Genomic DNA, 16,827 nt, shown 5'->3' with positions numbered 1-16,827 from the left:
GACCCGCTTGGCTCGGACTAAGGAAGATAAACACACACGGCTAGGGTTTCAAGTTCTCACTGTTTCGGAGGGACAGAGGGAGGGTATTTTAGACTTTTGTGACGCTGAAATTATTGAAAGTAAGTGGGTTAAATTAAATTTTTAGCACTAGTGGCGGCGATCTCCTTGTTTGTTACGGGTGGCTCTCGTGACTTAAGCCGTTGCTTTTTGCCTGTCACCAACACAGAACACACCCAGCACCACCGTCTCTCTGAACTTTCTTTTCTTTCCATTCCGAAGTACTCTCGATCTTGAGGTTCGATTACCTCCACCCCTTCTCCTTGACTCGTTGAATGGAGAGTGAGACGAGAGTGGATCGCGATTGCGTCAATGCCTCTAATCCCTTCCATGTGTGTGCGGACTACTGCGCGCAGCGAGCTCGTGGATTGATGTTTGGCAGCACCGGGACGAAATTAGGTTTTCACCCCTCTCCTTGACTTTGTCTTTCTTCCGTTTGTTATCTCTTTCTTCGTTTTTGTGGAGTTCTTTGGTCTCTGTGATTTCAACAGTTCATAAAGGTGGTAAACGCAGCGAAGGGATTGTGTTTGTAAACCGAATTGTTGACCCTTCGTGTCCCAACGCATCAAACCCATTCCATCAGTGTGCCGACTACTGCTTGCGAAGAAATTCCACGGTGAAAAGGAACTACGAGGTGAAGAAATCAGGTCTCCTTCCTTTTCAGATTCGGAAATGGATACAAAATTCCATGAGAAATTCAGGTGCCCTTTTCTCCTTTTCTCTTCCTGCTTTCTAATAGAACCGTCATGTAGAAAAAAAAAATAAGAAATTTTGAATACTTTACTATTGCTCAATTGTTTTGATTTCATCTAATTTTTTTTCTAATTATAAATATTAGAAGCCTCTTTTCGTGATTCTATGATTGTTCCATTAGCATTTCGATGCAAAATTTTATGAAAATAGTTGTTTTTTTTTCTTCTGTTTCTCTGCTGTTCCTACCTTCTCTTCTGTGTTTTTGGTTAATGTGTTAGAAAGGTTTAATTTTTGTTGCTTCCACAGCTCAAAACCGAGGGAGTCTGAAAAAGCTTCAAGCGATTATCGTTGCAGGAAGAAATGTAGATCCTTCATGTCCAAATGCAAGCAATCCATTCCATGAGTGCGCAGAGTATTGCAATAAAAAAAAGGCTGATGCGAGAACAGAAAATAAAAAAAAAATCAGGTTATCTGTTCTTCTAGAAGTCTACGAGTTGCTTTGTTGATTAATTGCTTACTTTTTGCTCGTAGAATTAATGTTTCTCGGAAAGCTAAGACTCTTGCCAATTACTTGTTTTATTGGAGTTTCTCTGATTACACTTCGAAGAAACATTATCTCATGAAACTATCACCATTTGGTTCATGACTTTAGTGAAAAGTATATCAAAGTTGAAAGGCAATAGGATGGTGGATCGTAAATGTGTCAATGCATCTAACCCCTACCATGTGTGCACCGAGTACTGCATCAAGAAGAGTAAAGAAATAATGCATGAGAATGAAAGTAAATTGGGTATGATTCATTTCTAATGATATTTCACTTCCTTTGCCCAAGCTTTCTGTTTTTCTTCAACATTTTTGCCCCTTCATTGTAGTGGTAGCTCAGAATATGGAGAAGCATAAAGAGTATCTAGAGACTGCAATGGCTGAAAGAAATACAGATCCCTCATGCCCAAATGCATCCAATCCTTACCATCAGTGTGCAGAGTACTGCCCTTCAAGACAAAAAGGGGAGAAGATATCAGGTAAAAGGGCACCAAGAGTTTCTGAGCAACTCTACCCAAACAGCTGAGAACTCCTCAGAAGCCCAACCTATGCCTGCAAATTTAGAAGTAAGAAAAAAGAGGGGTCATGTAGCCCAAACTAAATTTTGAGAGCACGAACCATATCATCTATCATATACATCATAAGACAGACTTACCTCTGTACTGAAGTTGTAGCATGAAAGTTAGCAGAAATAACATTAGGATAAACTCATGAGTATCCAAATTTTCCGACAGTATGATCTACATAATCATCTTATGATTAACAACTAGATCATGCAATTGAAGATAATGTAAGACAATGACAAATGACATAGGGTATAATTCAGAAAGCAACCATTAGATTGAGTTAAAATACCAAAAAAATATAAAATCATAACAAAATATATAGAAGTTGACAATAAGCCCCTCGCTCACACAGACACACAACCAAAAAAAACCAAAAAGAGAAAAATACCCTGTAACAGAATCTGGCCTAAGAACAGTCTTATTTCTTAACAGCTCAGGTGGAATTAAACCTCCACTCTCGTGGGGGTCAAGGGTGCAAAACCTTCGCAGTGCCAAAGCACAAAATGAATCCATAAATTATTCAAACCTTAATGAAAAACTTGAAACTAAAACTACAAAAAAACATAATAATAACAAACTGTCAAAAAAACTCTCAAACCATAAAGGAAGAGTCATTCTGCAGAGAGAAAATGGTCGAGGGAATTGCATAGGAAAATCTCCTAGATTGCTGCAGATTTGTTGAATGCTATCCGGGAAAGATTCCACATTTTCATATGATCTATGAGCTCTTCAATTGTAGGTGAAATCTCAGCGTAAATGCTCGTGCAGTGACAGGAGTAAGTTGGAGGGGAAGTTACAGTATGAAACCCACAGTATTGTGTCCAGGAGTAAAGTGGAGCAGCGACCTGCATCCCAAAAGAAAATTAGAGGATAACATAAAATTAACAAGTGGAAGTCTAAAATCAGTTTTTAAGCAGTTTTGAAATAGGGATGAAATATCAACAATTATTTAAATTACTACAATATTCTACCAAAAAGTATAGAGCCGAAGATCCATAATACTCAAGTTGCATTCATTTCCTTGTTAACTTAGTTTGATACATCACCAACTCATTCAGAGTGCAGGGCTGAAGCAATCCATTATGTTTTGAAATAATTACTCACATAATTTAATTTACCATAGTTTCCATGGTGGTTCCAATTCTTTAATGGGACTACCCTGATTTCCCATAATCTTCCTTTAATTTAGAGTTATCTTTTGGTAATCTAAAAAGTAAGTGTCAAACAGAATAGGTAGACTAGCTAAGCAACTTTAATTAATGATCGAGGATTTTTATTGTCCATCAGAATCAATCCATTATATCAATGTCTGAATGCAAATTAAACACATTGTTGTGGGTGTTCTGTAAGTAAGGGAGAAAGAGAACAGCTGGAGCGATGACGTGATGGAGCAGCTGACGAGGGAGAGAGGACGGCTGGAGCGGCGGGAGAGATAAAGAGGATGGCTGGAGCGGCGCAAGGGAAAAAGAGGGAAAATAAAGCCTAGCTCTATTACGGTGGAGTGTAGAATTAGATGGAGATTTATGTAATTTTGCTTTTTTAATTCTTTCTTTCTCTTTGTTTTCCGTATTCATTCTAAATTTTTGATAAAGTAAATAAGAAAGAAAAAGTTTCGTTCCCTAATTTTACTTTCCACACCTCTAAGTAAACAGTGGCTCAAAGAACTGTCCAATTTCTGTCAAATGGCTTTCGAAGCCCTTCTGTTCTACCGCCAACTGCACTCTCACGGCCTCCGAGGCGCCCTCTCCTTCCTCCCTTCTCTCGTAAAAGCCTCCACCTCCGCCCCCCACCAATTCGACTTCGCCCTCCAGCTTCATTGCGTCCTCCTCAAGACCGGCCTCGCGTCCGACCTCGTCACCACCAACTCCCTCATCACCATGTACTCCAAGCAATCCCGTGTCTGTTGCGCCCGCAAGCTGTTCGACACAATGCCGATGAGAGACTCCGTCACTTGGCACGCGATGGTGAGTTGCTACATCGGCAACCAACGCTTCCTCGAGTCCATGGACATGTACCTCCGGATGACCTCCGCCGGGTTCTCTCCCAAGTCCGAGCTTACAGCGTCTGTTGTATCAGCGTGTGGCCGTGCTGGTAAACTAAGCTTAGGAAAAGCCATTCATGCTCGCTGCATCGTGACCAAAGATGTTGGCATCTCTGTCCTCTTGGTTACGTCTCTGGCTGACATGTACTCGAGATGTTCCGACTTAGTTTCTGCTCTGAAGGTGTTTGATAGAGTGCCCGAAAGAAATGTGGTATGTTGGACGGCTATGATCTCAGGGTCTAGTTCAAATGGTAGATATGACATTTCAATTGAGTTGTTGCAAGGCATGGTGATAGATGGAATCAAGCCGAACAGAGCCACCATTGTCTCCGTTTTGCCAGCTTGTGGTGAATTGGGTTCTTTAGATCATGGGAAGGAGCTTCATGGATATGTGTTCCGCCATGGCTTTGACTCCGAACCGCAAGTAATTGGAGCTTTGATAGGCATGTATGGTAGATCCAAGGGAACTCTACATTTAGCTATACTTCTTTTTGAGAGAGCCAACACAAAAGATGTAGTTACATGGAGTTCAATGATGACATTATCTAATCGACATGGAGATTATTTTGGCACTCTGCGGCTTTTCCAGACAATGCAACATGATGGAGTTCAAGCAAATTCTGTCACATTGTTGGCACTGATTGGATCATGCATTGGTCTAACTTCTACTTTGTTAGGCCGAGCTGTTCATGGCTACACTTTGAAGTGTAACCTTTTCTCTGACATTTGTGTTGGGAATTCTCTCATAGACATGTACACCAAATGTGGATGCCCTGAATGTTCAGTTTGCATATTTGCTGAAATGCAAGAAAAGGATTTGGTTTCTCATAGTTCGATGATCTTAAGCTATGGGCTTCGAGGCCATGGATACGATGCTTTGAATCTTTTTACCGAGATGTTACATCTAGGAATCGAACCTGACGGAATCACACTACTTGCAGTTTTATCAGCTTGTAACCACTCAGGACTAGTCGAAGAGGGAATGCGATTGTTTGAGATTGCGAGAAGGGACCATGGCACATTGTTGAGTTTGGAGCACTATGCTTGCTTTCTGGATCTTTTGGGGAGGTCTGGAAGGCTTGAAGATGCCTGTGAAGTCATAAGGATCATGCCAATGGAACCCAGTCCAAGGATGTTGAGCTCTTTGGTGTCAGCTTGTAGGAGTGCTTGTCGATTTGAGGACGCGAAGAAGTTGGCGCTTAGGCTTATTGATTTGGAACCAGAGAATGCTGCACATCACACATTGTTGTCGTCAGTATGTGCAGAAGCTGGCGATTGGTTTCAGGTAGAAGAGATCAGGAGGCAGATGTGGATGACGAGAACGAACAAGATCTCCGGAAGCAGCCGAATTCAAGTATAATACTGTCCAGCAAGCAAAACATATGACATTTGCATGGTTAGTCCTTTCCAATTTCTCTCCGATTCCTTCTCCTTTTTGCTTCTCTCTTAATCTCACAAGGAAACCATGCCGACTTGTGGATGTGCGTTTTCTATCTGGAATTGCTTGTTGGCAATGGCGTTAGCGTACAAGTGATGCAATTGGACACGCATCCGCATAGTTCCGATAGCATCGACAGCCGAAGAATAGATTCCTAAAATGACGTTTCAATATGGCGGCACGCAATTCACAGAATGACTTGTATTTTGCCCGCCACATGTCAGGACACGGCTTATAGCTTCTCTACCTGCTCTATGCTCGTTTCTCGCATCCGCGATTTCTCTTTCACGCATTTTAAGTGAGCGAGCGGGGCAGAGAGGCGCAAGGGAGAAGCTCTGCAAAGCGATCGGCTGGGATCGCGGCGGATCGCGTGGCTCAAAGCTCGGCACTGAGCGCGGTGGCTATGGGAGTCAAGGCGTGGCGTCGGAAGGCGAGCGGTGGCAATGTGGCGCATGAGTTGGACGGCGGTATGGGACCTGCGCCAGAGAGGAGGAGCCGACCGCGGCGATTGCGGCTGGTGCGGTACGAGGATCTGCCGGAGTTTCTCAAGGACAACGAGTTCATCCGCGGCTACTACCGCGCTGAGTGGCCCATCCGCGACGCCCTCCTCAGCGCCTTCGCCTGGCACAACGAAACCCTCAATGTGTGGACGTAAGCATCCGCGCCTCGATTCCCTTCGAGAAATGCTTTCGCCGGAGGGGAGTCTGATCCGGTCGCTTTTGATTATGTCTCCCGGTATTCACTGACAGGCATTTGGCTGGCTTCCTTCTCTTCGTGGTGCTGACTGTGGCGGGGCTGATGGAGGCGATTGGGTTCGATGGCGCTATCGTCCCGGCGTTATCAGGGTAGGCATTTTCACAATTTCTCCATTTTAAAACAATTTTAAGGAAAATTGTATGCAAATAATAATAATAAAGCTTTGTTCTCAGCAGGTTCATGGATGGATCATCAGATTTATCGGTGAAGAACATGTCAGGGAAGATTTTGACAGTAAGTGCTTCAAAGTATTATCAACAAATTAAATCTGTCAATCTATCCTTCATTGCTCTTATTTTTTTTATTCAAAGTCTTGCATTAATTATCAAAAATTCCTCATACAAGAAGTGTACTGTTTAGGTGTCCTTTAATATGAGATAAGGGATGCACGAATCCTAGATGGATTCATGCACTAATTCTAAAAGAGATTAATCCTGAAGTATTCAGATTGATGCACGAATTCTAAAATGGGTGAAATGATTCATTTATGATATGAGTAGCGTTATATGGATGAAAGAGTTCTAGTGGGGGAAACACCTCTTAGGAATACAAGACAGGCGTAAAAGAGAGCTAAAAAGGATCCTATGTTACTCTTGCCATACGTATATTAGAATTATAGTTCTAATATATTTCTGATATTTTTAGCTGTGTTATCAATGTACATACGATATAATATTTTTTTTTCTAAAAGAAGTGTAGATAAGGAGAATAAATATTCTTATTGGTTGAGCAATTAGAACACAATCCTATTTTCCTTGCCAATATTCAAGGGTTTCCTCATGATGATACCATCATATTATCCATGAACAGACATTGCAACATCCCATAGAATAAAAAAATAAGTGATGTGACATAATTCAATGTTTTGATTATTCATTCCACCTCCATAGAAATATAATGCACTACTAGTGAAGGGAACATATGCTTATCAAATAAAGGAAAAGTGTAACAAGGCTTGCAAGATTTCTTTCTTGCCCACCTAAGGAATATGGAGGTTGTGTTGGCAGTTAGAGGGCGGTGCTGCTGCGACCGTGATGATGATATGGTTGCTGCACCCACCCGCTCAAGTGTTGCACCTACACGTTAGAGATGACTTCAAATGATATTCTCTAATTTTGCACACAGTATGGAAGCCCAAGCTGGACCACGGTCGTTTTCCAAAAGAAAAGAAAATTTTGCTGCCAGACCCAAATTACTTTCTTCCTCCACTTGAACCTCGTGCTGAAACATCATCCGACTTTACTCTTTGCATGTAACAGGGCTGCCTTGGGATAGAATAGAAACTACTGCAGGAGGTTTTTTCCTTTCTCATGGATGACGATTGGAATCACACTGCCATGTCATCTCCATTAGATCCTCAACTTTACAATATCAATGCGTAGACACACTTTGTATTGGATTCCTCGTGTGAATTATGCACACCCGAACTGAGTATCGAGCGAGCTTACATTTTCATTAATTGTTTAGATCTCCCATCTCTTATGATGTTGATATGTGGGTTTTCAGTGGAAATTTTAAGATGAAAGTAGCGATCGCTCGTGGGGCAGGGCAGACTAATGTGCCTGACTCGTTCATATATTATAGGTTTTCTACTGCTTGCAATTTCATAATCTCAGAGAGTTCATGGATTAATTGAGCACTGTCTTCTTAAATCTTATATTGTCCCTTTGCAGGAAAATTCCTCATGGCTCCGGTCGAACTTACTCTCCAACTCCAACGACATGGCCGCCGCTGTGCCGCGTTGGCCGATGCTCATCTTCCTGCTTGGCTCGATGGGCTGCCTCTCCATCAGCGCCGTGTCCCATCTACTAGCCTGCCACTCCCCTCGCCTCAACCTCTTTTTCTGGCGCCTCGACTACGCTGGCATTTCCCTCATGATCGTCTCCTCCTTCGTGCCCCCCGTCTACTACGCCTTCCTCTGCCACACCACCGCCCGCCGCATCTACCTCGGTACCATCGCTGCCCTTGGCCTCATCGCCGTTGTCACCCTCCTCGCCCCTGCACTCTCCTCCCCCCGTTTCCGCGTATTTCGCGCCGCCCTCTTCCTCGCCATGGGCTTCTCCGGCGTCGTGCCTGCAGCGCACGCCCTGTGCTTGAACTGGGACCATCATGAAGTCCACGTCGCGCTTGCTCTGGAGACCGCTATGGCCGTGGCCTACGCCTCCGGAGCGATGGTGTACGCGAGCAGAATCCCGGAGCGGTGGCGCCCGGGGGAGTTCGACCTCGTGGGGCACAGCCACCAGATATTTCATGTCCTGGTACTCGTCGGCGCCCTCACGCACTTCCTCGCCACCAAGGTGCTGCTCGATTGGCGAGGCCGGTCGATGATGACCTCCTGCAGCGATTTACATGCCATTCCAACATCTCTGGAGAGGTGATTCCGCCTATGGAGGATCTAGGAATCATGAATTAGTTCGAGAGGAAAAGCGAGCTGTATCCTTTAGCTCTTGCACCTCTCCAGGTAGCTGTTCTATTCCATGATGGTAATATATAAATCGAAGGCTTAATTTACTTTCAAAACTAATCATTTGGCAGGTATATATTCCTGTTCATTCCAATAGCAAAATAGTGATAGATCCTTTGAAGCTATGGATTGAATTTGAATCAGAAGTTTTGTGCAGTATTGCTATAAAACTTGAAAATGAAAAGCTTCTATATTTTTTGTTTCAAAATGAAAAGCTTTTATTTGAGGTGTCAATTTGGAAGTCCATAACTTGTAATTGAGCTGCTACTACGACAAGATTAATATCTGATTGTGTTAAAGAATTCTTTGCGGTTGGCAGAATACGGTTCCACATCATCCCATGAGCTGAAGTGGATCCGTAATGTTTCTTTGTCCTATACTTGATTACCTTTTCATTAAGAAAAACAGTGTTGAAAGAAAGACTACTCTTCATTTTAAGGTATTTTAAAATCTAGGATTAGGAACCATGCTTGCCAGCTTACCACCATATAATGTGCAACAGAGCAAGCTAAGTGACACGTACTACGTAGCGACAATTTGTTGATGTGGCCATGCGTACTGTCAGTTTCCATAGAAGAGGCAAGTACGCTAGAAGCGAACTAAAATAAGCTTTGGAATCTATCTCTATTTTATCGTGATAAGACATCCTGGCTGGCCTTTGATTAAAGACTTCTTGTAAACAATTAGAATAAATAAAAACAAAACAACTAAAACTATATATATATATATATATTGATTAAAGACTTCTTGTAAACAATTAGAATAAATAAAAACAAAACAACTAAAACTATATATATATATATATATATATATATATTGATTAAAGACTTCTTGTAAACAATTAGAATAAATAAAAACAAAACAACTAAAACTATATATATATATATATTGATTAAAGACTTCTTGTAAACAATTAGAATAAATAAAAACAAAACAACTAAAACTATATATATATATATATATTGATTAAAGACTTGTTGTAAACAATTAGAATAAATAAAAACAAAACTACTAAAACTATATATTATATATATATATATTGAAAAAGGGTTTCTTTTTTTATATTTGAAAGAAAGACGAGTCACTGACTATTGCCGGTTGCCTATCTATCTGTTCCTGGTGACTATCCGTCTTCGTCATTTAAAGTGTAGTCCTAGACGACGCCTCTCTCTCTCCCCTGCCCTTGTCTTCTTCCTTGTCAGCGTCTCTTCTCCGGCTTCTCTCGACGCCCTGTCGCCGGATCGGCAGCTTCGTGCGGCCTAACAGAGTTTTTAAACTTCCATATGCCCTTTAACTAGTAGGATTCGAGCGCATTCACTGGATTTTGTCGGCTATCTAAAAGATACTGGGTTCCGTATTGGTTTTCTCGTGAGCCGTCTGTGGATGCGCGCGTGCTGTTTTGTCTGTTTCGAAAATGTTGCGTCGATTGATACTGCGTCCTCGGTTTTCGCAGTGAATTTTGGTGTTCAGGTCGGAGGCAACCGCCCCGAAAACCCTAGTTTGGGTCGCAGTCCTTGCTAATGAAGATGATTGTTAAAAAAAGAAGGAATTTTAAAGCGCTTCCTTGGCCTTGATTCAGTGGTGGCTTCGATCGATGGGTGGCGAGCAACCTTGAGATTTTGAGTGGAAAATTGCAGCCTTGATTTGATTTTTCTCTGGGAATCACGGTGTCTGGCCAAAGTTGGATCCAAGGCGTTTCATTTGAGAAACAAATTGGATAACACATGTCAGGAGCTCCGAAGTTATTATCCTCCGATGCAGCTGATTCTGAGGCGAGACCTGTCCTAATGCCTGGCGGGAACCAGGCCAAGTCTCCGGCCGCTGCTCAGAAGCCAGTTTCGAAGCCTTTGAATAAAACAGAATGCTTAGAAGTTCCAGGTACTGAGAAGAAGAAGAAAGCTGCAAGTTCTGCTGCTGATCTCCCACGCATTCGATCTAGTTTAATCGCTCTCTCTGCGTCTAGGAGGCATGATTTGTTGTTGCAACCGAATCTGTCGATGAGTGGTTCTTGCTCCTCTGATGCTTCCACAGATTCGTCTTGTAGCCAAGCCTCCTCAGGAAGGATTGGCAGAACAAGCTTGACAGGCAAGAGGAGACAGAGTAATCAAAAAACAATTAAGATTGTGTCTACGGCGGAGAAGGATGTTCCTCCAGTAGAATTATTTCAGGGAAAGAGGAAGTGTGCTTGGGTGACGCCTAGTACAGGTGAGCTGTTTTTGCTTACTTAGATATGTTCGATGTGCTAACGCCTTGGTTTTCTGTTGCTTATTTCATGAGATAAATTTTTTCACTTTTCAGTTAATACTGAGTAGCAACACTCCTAGAATAAAAATTATAGTATCAGTTTTTTCATTACTGTGAATATTTCCCTTTTTCTTAGGAGGATTGAAAACTTCTCGGCATTTCTGTCAGGCCAATTTGGTGTCAGAATCAGTTAATTTTATCTGGAATTTCAAAGAAACACCTTGTAGAATAACAGAGTTTTTTCATGGCTAATAAGTATTTCAACACTGTACAACACTTTATGTTTGAAACTGAAGGCATTAGAATGTGTGCTAAGATACGGTAAGAAGGCAAAAGGGCACTGGAGCAATGGGTCGTCTTTGTTTGACTTGGTTTTCTCCAAATGAATTATCGGTTCCCATGTAGTTCATCCTATTATTCATTCTTTAAAAAAAAATGCTACCTGCATTGTAGTTGGGAGATGGAAGAAACATTGTGTTGTCAATTTTTATTGGCAACTATGTTTCTAAAATTTGGTGTCCAACTTGTGTCTCAAAATTATTAATATGAAGTTAAACACTCTCATCAGACAGTATAGCTTATAGAGTTTCCTTTGAAACTATTGTTGAAGATTCTTCAACAAGTGGGAACCGTGGTGCTGGTTATGTTGTAGTAGAATAAATAGATGCATCAGAACAAATTAACTGTTTTGTGATTAAGGATCCATCACTATAATTTCCTTGTAGCAGAAGTTTAATTTAGAATTGTTTAAAATCCAAAGAATTATTTGATGAGGGGTTCTATAGGGAACACATTGGGTTGTGCTTCTTACTTAAATGTGGTTTATCTACTTATCTCAACATCATTTTGATGCTTATTGGTTCACAAGGAACTTAACTCTTTATCTTGAATCTGAAATTTTTGTGAAGAACTTTGAAAGTGTGAGAACAGAATGGTTTCTGTTTGAAGCAAAGATTTTATCATCATACACTAAATTAGTGAAGATGGATCTGGGTTTTTTTTTTATCTTTTGAGGTAAAAACTTATTGGTTACATTGCCATCAAGCCCTACTTTGTTGAAAAATCTGTATCATCCTTGTGAAGGTATCGTCACTGATCTGGGACCATGCAAGGACCACCAATCTTTTTAATGAAAAGAATCACGCCTTAGGCATGTGCTTTAATAGTATGAACCACACTTTAGGTGTTTGCTTTGATAGTATGTTAAGAATGTCTTTGTAGATCGCAACTAAAAAATATTGGTTCAATCAGTAATTTATGTTAAGAAATATCAGCTTGAAGATTGTCCAGAGTAGAGAATAAATTAAAAGGAAAGACACCTAATCAGAGGAAAATCTTATGGTTCGACAGTGCTTTTATATCAGTTTGTCTTTATGTTGCCTTATGGTGGACTTTGTTGGTGCAACTCAGTATCACAGTCCTTTTGAATGAAAGGTAAGTGGATGCTTTTATGAAAAAGACCAACTACAGAATTTTTTTTCGCCGGTTCCAAATTGTATTTGTGTTAAGTAGCTGTTATTTATAATAGTTGATTACTTCCATTTTTTTTTAAATCCATTGGCATTTTGCCACTTTATTTCACTTTGTTACAAAATCTGTTCGATTTGTGGGATCCCTATGGTGTCCAAAATAATTAGTGAATTCTTGTCCTGTATTATCTCCACATTTATTCTTTCATTTATTAAGGTTGTTTTTCATGTAAGCTTTAATCCTTGCTTGCTGTCATAATCTTTACTATCTATTGCTCAGCTGATACTATTTGTCAGTTATTTTGTAAAAGTTTATTAAATTTTTATGTCACACAAAGCTAAGTAGAGGCTCTTTTTTCTGCGTTACTACAGAATCGTGTTACACCACTTTCCATGATGAAGAATGGGGAGTTCCTATTCATGATGATAAGTATGCAACAATAACCTGTTGTTCTTTTCTCAGTTTTCTATGATCTAAACTTTGAGAATGCACAAATTGCATTGGGTCAACTGATAATATGTTTTTTTTTGTGTTGTCTGGAAATAATCCACAGGAAATTATTTGAACTTCTTGTACTATCAGGTGCACTAGCTGAGCTTACATGGCCAGTTATCCTTAACAAAAGGCACATATTTAGGTACTGTTTTGAAAAATTGGAAGCGACGTGATGATTAATTATTAGGTTAGCACTCATAGGACCACCATTTTAGGGATGTTTTCTTCAAATTCGATCCGGTTGCAGTTTCCAAATTGAACGAGAAGAAGATTGTTGCACCTGGAAGCGTCGGTAGCTCCCTTTTGTCGGAGCCAAAGTTGCGAGCAATCATTGAGAATGCACGACAGATGCTCAAGGTAACTTTTGTCTCTTCTTACTTTCCCTGCCATGTTATCATTATTTCTCATTTAAAGTTTTCATATTAGACCTCACCTAATAATCTCGGAAAACTACATAATATTCGAAAAAAAAAATTATGCTGAAACACAGAGCGCAAAAGTAAGTGCCAACTTCTCAGTTAGCTGTTTCATCGCTCATCTTATTAACCTTCCTTCTGTGAATACTTGAACAGATAATAGAAGAGTTTGGATCATTTGATAGATACTGCTGGAGCTTTGTGAACTACAAGCCTATCGTCTGTGAATTCCGATATCCACGTCAGGTGCCTGTTAGGACTGCAAAAGCCGATGTCATAAGCAAAGACTTGGTTCGACGAGGCTTTCGCAGTGTAGGTCCGACGGTAATATACTCCTTCATGCAGGCAGCTGGATTGACAAATGACCACCTCATCAGCTGCTTTCGTTTCAAGGAGTGCTTAGCGGCTGCATCCCTAAGCGCAAGGGACTCACTAGAAGTTAAGGTAACAAACAACCCGAAAGCCAATGAGAACCTTATAATGCCGGAAGGGGTTGAATTGGAACTGTCAAGGGGCGCAGAGAAGGTAAGCATTTCCTAGTTCTTTTCATTTTGACCAATTCTCATACTGCACATTGAGATCATTAATCCTTCTAGTTTTAAAATGTGACTCCAATGAGCAATGAGATCATTTTGCATTGTTTTTTACGGTGGTTCATGGGTCGTCTAGAAAGCAAATGGTTGCTATGTTTCTCACCTACCCAAAAACGATCTCATTGAGCGTGTAAATACCGGGTAAAGAATTGGTTATGGATATAATTGATTTTGTTTAATAGAGTGAAGTGTAAACACTTGATGTCATGCACCATTTCTTAACGATTTACTTTACTTGACAGCTTTTGCAGATCTTAAATTAGCAATTTGTTTAGTTGAAGGAAGATTACGCTACGGCTACTGTATCTACATGGTAAATGTTAATTAGAGCCATCGATGATGATAATTTTAACAAAATAATAGTCGGCATTCTCTAGAAATATTTTCGAATGCAAATCTTCTGCAACTCTTCTAGAATTTGACTACAATTTATATTGTAAATATAATGTCAAGACCATCCGTGTGACCGTGTCAAGTCATGTACTAATTGCAAATTTTGACTTTTAATTTGTTACAATCTGTTCGATTTAGCCAACTAAAATCATGCTGATTGGTCCGATGTGACATATTTTTGTCATAGGAATCTTTGTTTTTCTTAGTTTGATTTTTTTTGGGGAAAAGCAAACATGAAGAGAATTTATTATACAATAATGTCAAAATGTTAAGGGTAATTATTTTTTCTTTAAAATTTTAAATTCAGAATAAAATTCAATTGTGTCGACGAGACAGTTTGTCTAAAAATCAACTCCTGAGATGGCTCTTATTACCTGTGGGAAGGTTCTTGCTCATATAAATCAGATTGTCTCCGAATAATGAAAACTGCGTCAATTTCTTCGCCCGTGGTCTTCCACACTTGTTCCGTACTTGACTCGTCTACCCTTTTATCAATGTGACTCAGGTACGGCCACTAGAACTCATGAATTTTTCAAAAATTAAATTAAATATTCTTTTTTGAAAATTAAAAATAAAGTAGGAAAACTTTGGATGGACCAATAGAAATTGGGCGTGGGTGAGCATTTGTCAACGAGGTTAAGTAGAGGAACCTACCTCAAGCTGATATGGAAAGTCTTCGTTTTGACTTCAAATGTCACATCAAATTCATATTATTTATTTAAAATTTTAAATATTTTATTTTCTAAAATTTATAAATTTAAAATGAAAAAGTAATTATCAGGAAGAGATTTCTAATTCAGTTAGGGAATTTAGCATCCTCAGCTATCTATCAACTAAAGTTGCCAAGTTTGAAAAAATAAAAGGAATTTTGAAGAACTCGAGAAGATCTTGAACAAGTGAATTAAATTGGGGCGCAATCGATACGCCAGGTGCTCCAATTTTCAACCCACCGCCCGACAGTCAACACAACACTGCACTTATTCTACAATTGGGAGGCCAACGCCGACATACGCCACGTCAACGCAAAGATCTTACTACCTTCGCACGTGCTGAAATATGAATCCTTTAGCCATTTACCCGTCATAATTTATTGCCCAAAATAAACTAATTCAGGAACTCTGCAAGTCGACGAGTCTTCCTTCACTTTGTCAACATTTGTCCGCCCACGCCTTTGACTCCGCCGCCCAAACATTGACTTCTCTCTTTCCCGAAGAAGAAGCCAACCTCGCCACGCTTCCTCGATGCTGCCCTCTTCTCTTTAAATCAGTAAGCCAATGCCGATTCTTCATCCGCTAAGCTCTCTGGATTTGTCCCCCAATGGAGGTCGAGTGGTTGAATCGTGCCTCCGTCGACCTCAACCTCTCAATCGGCTCCTCCCTCTGCTTCTTCACCGGCGATCCTCAGGCGACACCGGATGACCGACAACAGCTGCCGATTGGAATTCTCAAGCTGGAGCTCGATCGCGCGAGCGAGGAGAACAAGAAGCTCAAGGAAATGGTGGCCGACGTGGTCAACAAGTACAGCGCACTGCGAAGCCAGGTGAGTCAACTGGGGACGTCCAACGCCGCTAATTCCTCCGACGGTGGCTCTGTTTCTCTGGTGACGAATTTGAAGAGGAAGAGAGACTCCGGCGGGGAGAAAGCTTCGACCTTGGAAAGCACATCCAGCGGCGATGAGCTGAACTGGAACAACATAGTGAGGGAAGAGAGGATGAAGCCGAAGATTTCGAAGCTTCAAGTGCGCACCGATCCGTCAGATACGAGCCTCGTGAGTGATCATCTCCATCCTAACGATTCTAATTGTTTGAATAATAGTTTTTTAGATGAATTTTTGTTGCTTAATTAGGTGGTGAAAGATGGATATCAATGGCGGAAATATGGGCAGAAGGTGACCAGAGACAATCCATGTCCCAGAGCTTACTTCAGATGCTCTTTTGCGCCTTCTTGTCCTGTTAAAAAGAAGGTATGCGATTTGATTTGATCATAAACTTTTAACAAAGAAGAACAATAGAAGATCAAATTTCACGGTTTGTTTGTGGATTAAATCGAAGCGAACTTATGATTTTTATGAATTGATTGCAGGTGCAGAGAAGCGCCGAAGACACATCGATGCTGGTTGCTACGTATGAAGGCGAGCACAACCATGGGCAGCAATCTCACCAGCCTCCAGCTGCGGCGAACAAGATTCCGGCCGTCGAAGTAGGCCCGGTGAAATCGACGAAGGTTGATGAGGGGCTGGAGTCGTCGCCGGAGCTGCGCCGCAGTCTGGTGGAGCAGATGGCGGCGTCGTTGATTAATGACCCGGCATTCAAAAGCACGCTCGCGGCAGCCATTTCCGGGAGGATGCTTCGTTGATCTATCGATTTTGATCTGGTTCATGTTTGGTCGTTCTCGTTTCATAGAATTTGTAGTTTATGCAGTGATCGTCTTCATCCTTGCAAGGTTTGGAGGTGATCATGACATGATTCATGAGTGTGGTAAGCAGGGATTGTAAATATACGATCTAGTAGACTCTTTTGCTAAATGATTAAACAATTTATTCGAAATTAGTTTTGTCTGAGTTGTAGATCGATGGATAATCAACGCTGATTTGATACATGTGCATTTTTGTTTGGATCGATGTAGGGAAAATCTACCTAATAGTTGCAATTTGGTCAAA

The 16,827-nt window shown here is 40.9% G+C and overlaps 4 protein-coding genes and 1 long non-coding RNA gene across 6 annotated transcripts; all 5 read left to right on the top strand.

Annotated features, from left to right (window-relative positions):
- The first annotated feature begins 553 nt into the window (after positions 1–553).
- Positions 554–1,640, top strand: LOC141838363 (uncharacterized). Its single transcript, XR_012602636.1, has 3 exons — positions 554–758; positions 1,057–1,216; positions 1,623–1,640. It is a non-coding gene; the product is annotated as an uncharacterized LOC141838363 (long non-coding RNA).
- Positions 1,641–3,541: 1,901 nt separating this feature from the next.
- Positions 3,542–5,319, top strand: LOC141838356 (pentatricopeptide repeat-containing protein At4g31070, mitochondrial). Its single transcript, XM_074725805.1, has one exon. It carries the CDS (start codon positions 3,542–3,544, stop codon positions 5,258–5,260), a length of 1,719 nt encoding a protein of 572 aa, XP_074581906.1. The 3' UTR covers positions 5,261–5,319.
- Positions 5,320–5,496: 177 nt separating this feature from the next.
- Positions 5,497–8,704, top strand: LOC141838357 (heptahelical transmembrane protein ADIPOR2-like). 2 transcript variants are annotated; one of them, XM_074725807.1, is made up of 4 exons: positions 5,497–5,989; positions 6,088–6,183; positions 6,271–6,328; positions 7,768–8,704. In XM_074725807.1, the coding sequence occupies exons 1-4, from the start codon at positions 5,742–5,744 to the stop codon at positions 8,470–8,472; spliced, it is 1,107 nt and encodes a 368-aa protein (XP_074581908.1). In that variant the 5' UTR covers positions 5,497–5,741; the 3' UTR covers positions 8,473–8,704. The 2 variants fall into 2 exon arrangements, with proteins under 2 accessions (XP_074581908.1, XP_074581907.1); XM_074725806.1 differs by having other exon boundaries at positions 6,268–6,328.
- A 1,328-nt stretch (positions 8,705–10,032) lies between these two features.
- LOC141840353 (uncharacterized) lies at positions 10,033–13,954 on the top strand. Its single transcript, XM_074728316.1, has 5 exons — positions 10,033–10,763; positions 12,644–12,701; positions 12,826–12,909; positions 12,983–13,124; positions 13,340–13,954. The coding sequence occupies exons 1-5, from the start codon at positions 10,283–10,285 to the stop codon at positions 13,721–13,723; spliced, it is 1,149 nt and encodes a 382-aa protein (XP_074584417.1). The 5' UTR covers positions 10,033–10,282; the 3' UTR covers positions 13,724–13,954.
- Positions 13,955–15,373: 1,419 nt separating this feature from the next.
- Positions 15,374–16,717, top strand: LOC141838360 (WRKY transcription factor WRKY28-like). The gene is made up of 3 exons (XM_074725811.1): positions 15,374–15,936; positions 16,015–16,131; positions 16,251–16,717. The coding sequence occupies exons 1-3, from the start codon at positions 15,487–15,489 to the stop codon at positions 16,521–16,523; spliced, it is 840 nt and encodes a 279-aa protein (XP_074581912.1). The 5' UTR covers positions 15,374–15,486; the 3' UTR covers positions 16,524–16,717.
- Positions 16,718–16,827: the final 110 nt, after the last annotated feature.

Source organism: Curcuma longa, chromosome 11 (assembly GCF_044706935.1).
Source record: "Curcuma longa cultivar G26 ecotype Majalengka, Jawa Barat chromosome 11, ITB_CL_G26_1.1, whole genome shotgun sequence".
In the NCBI taxonomy this organism is placed as follows: Eukaryota; Viridiplantae; Streptophyta; class Magnoliopsida; order Zingiberales; family Zingiberaceae; genus Curcuma; species Curcuma longa.
This window is presented reverse-complemented; position numbering and strand designations above follow the sequence as displayed.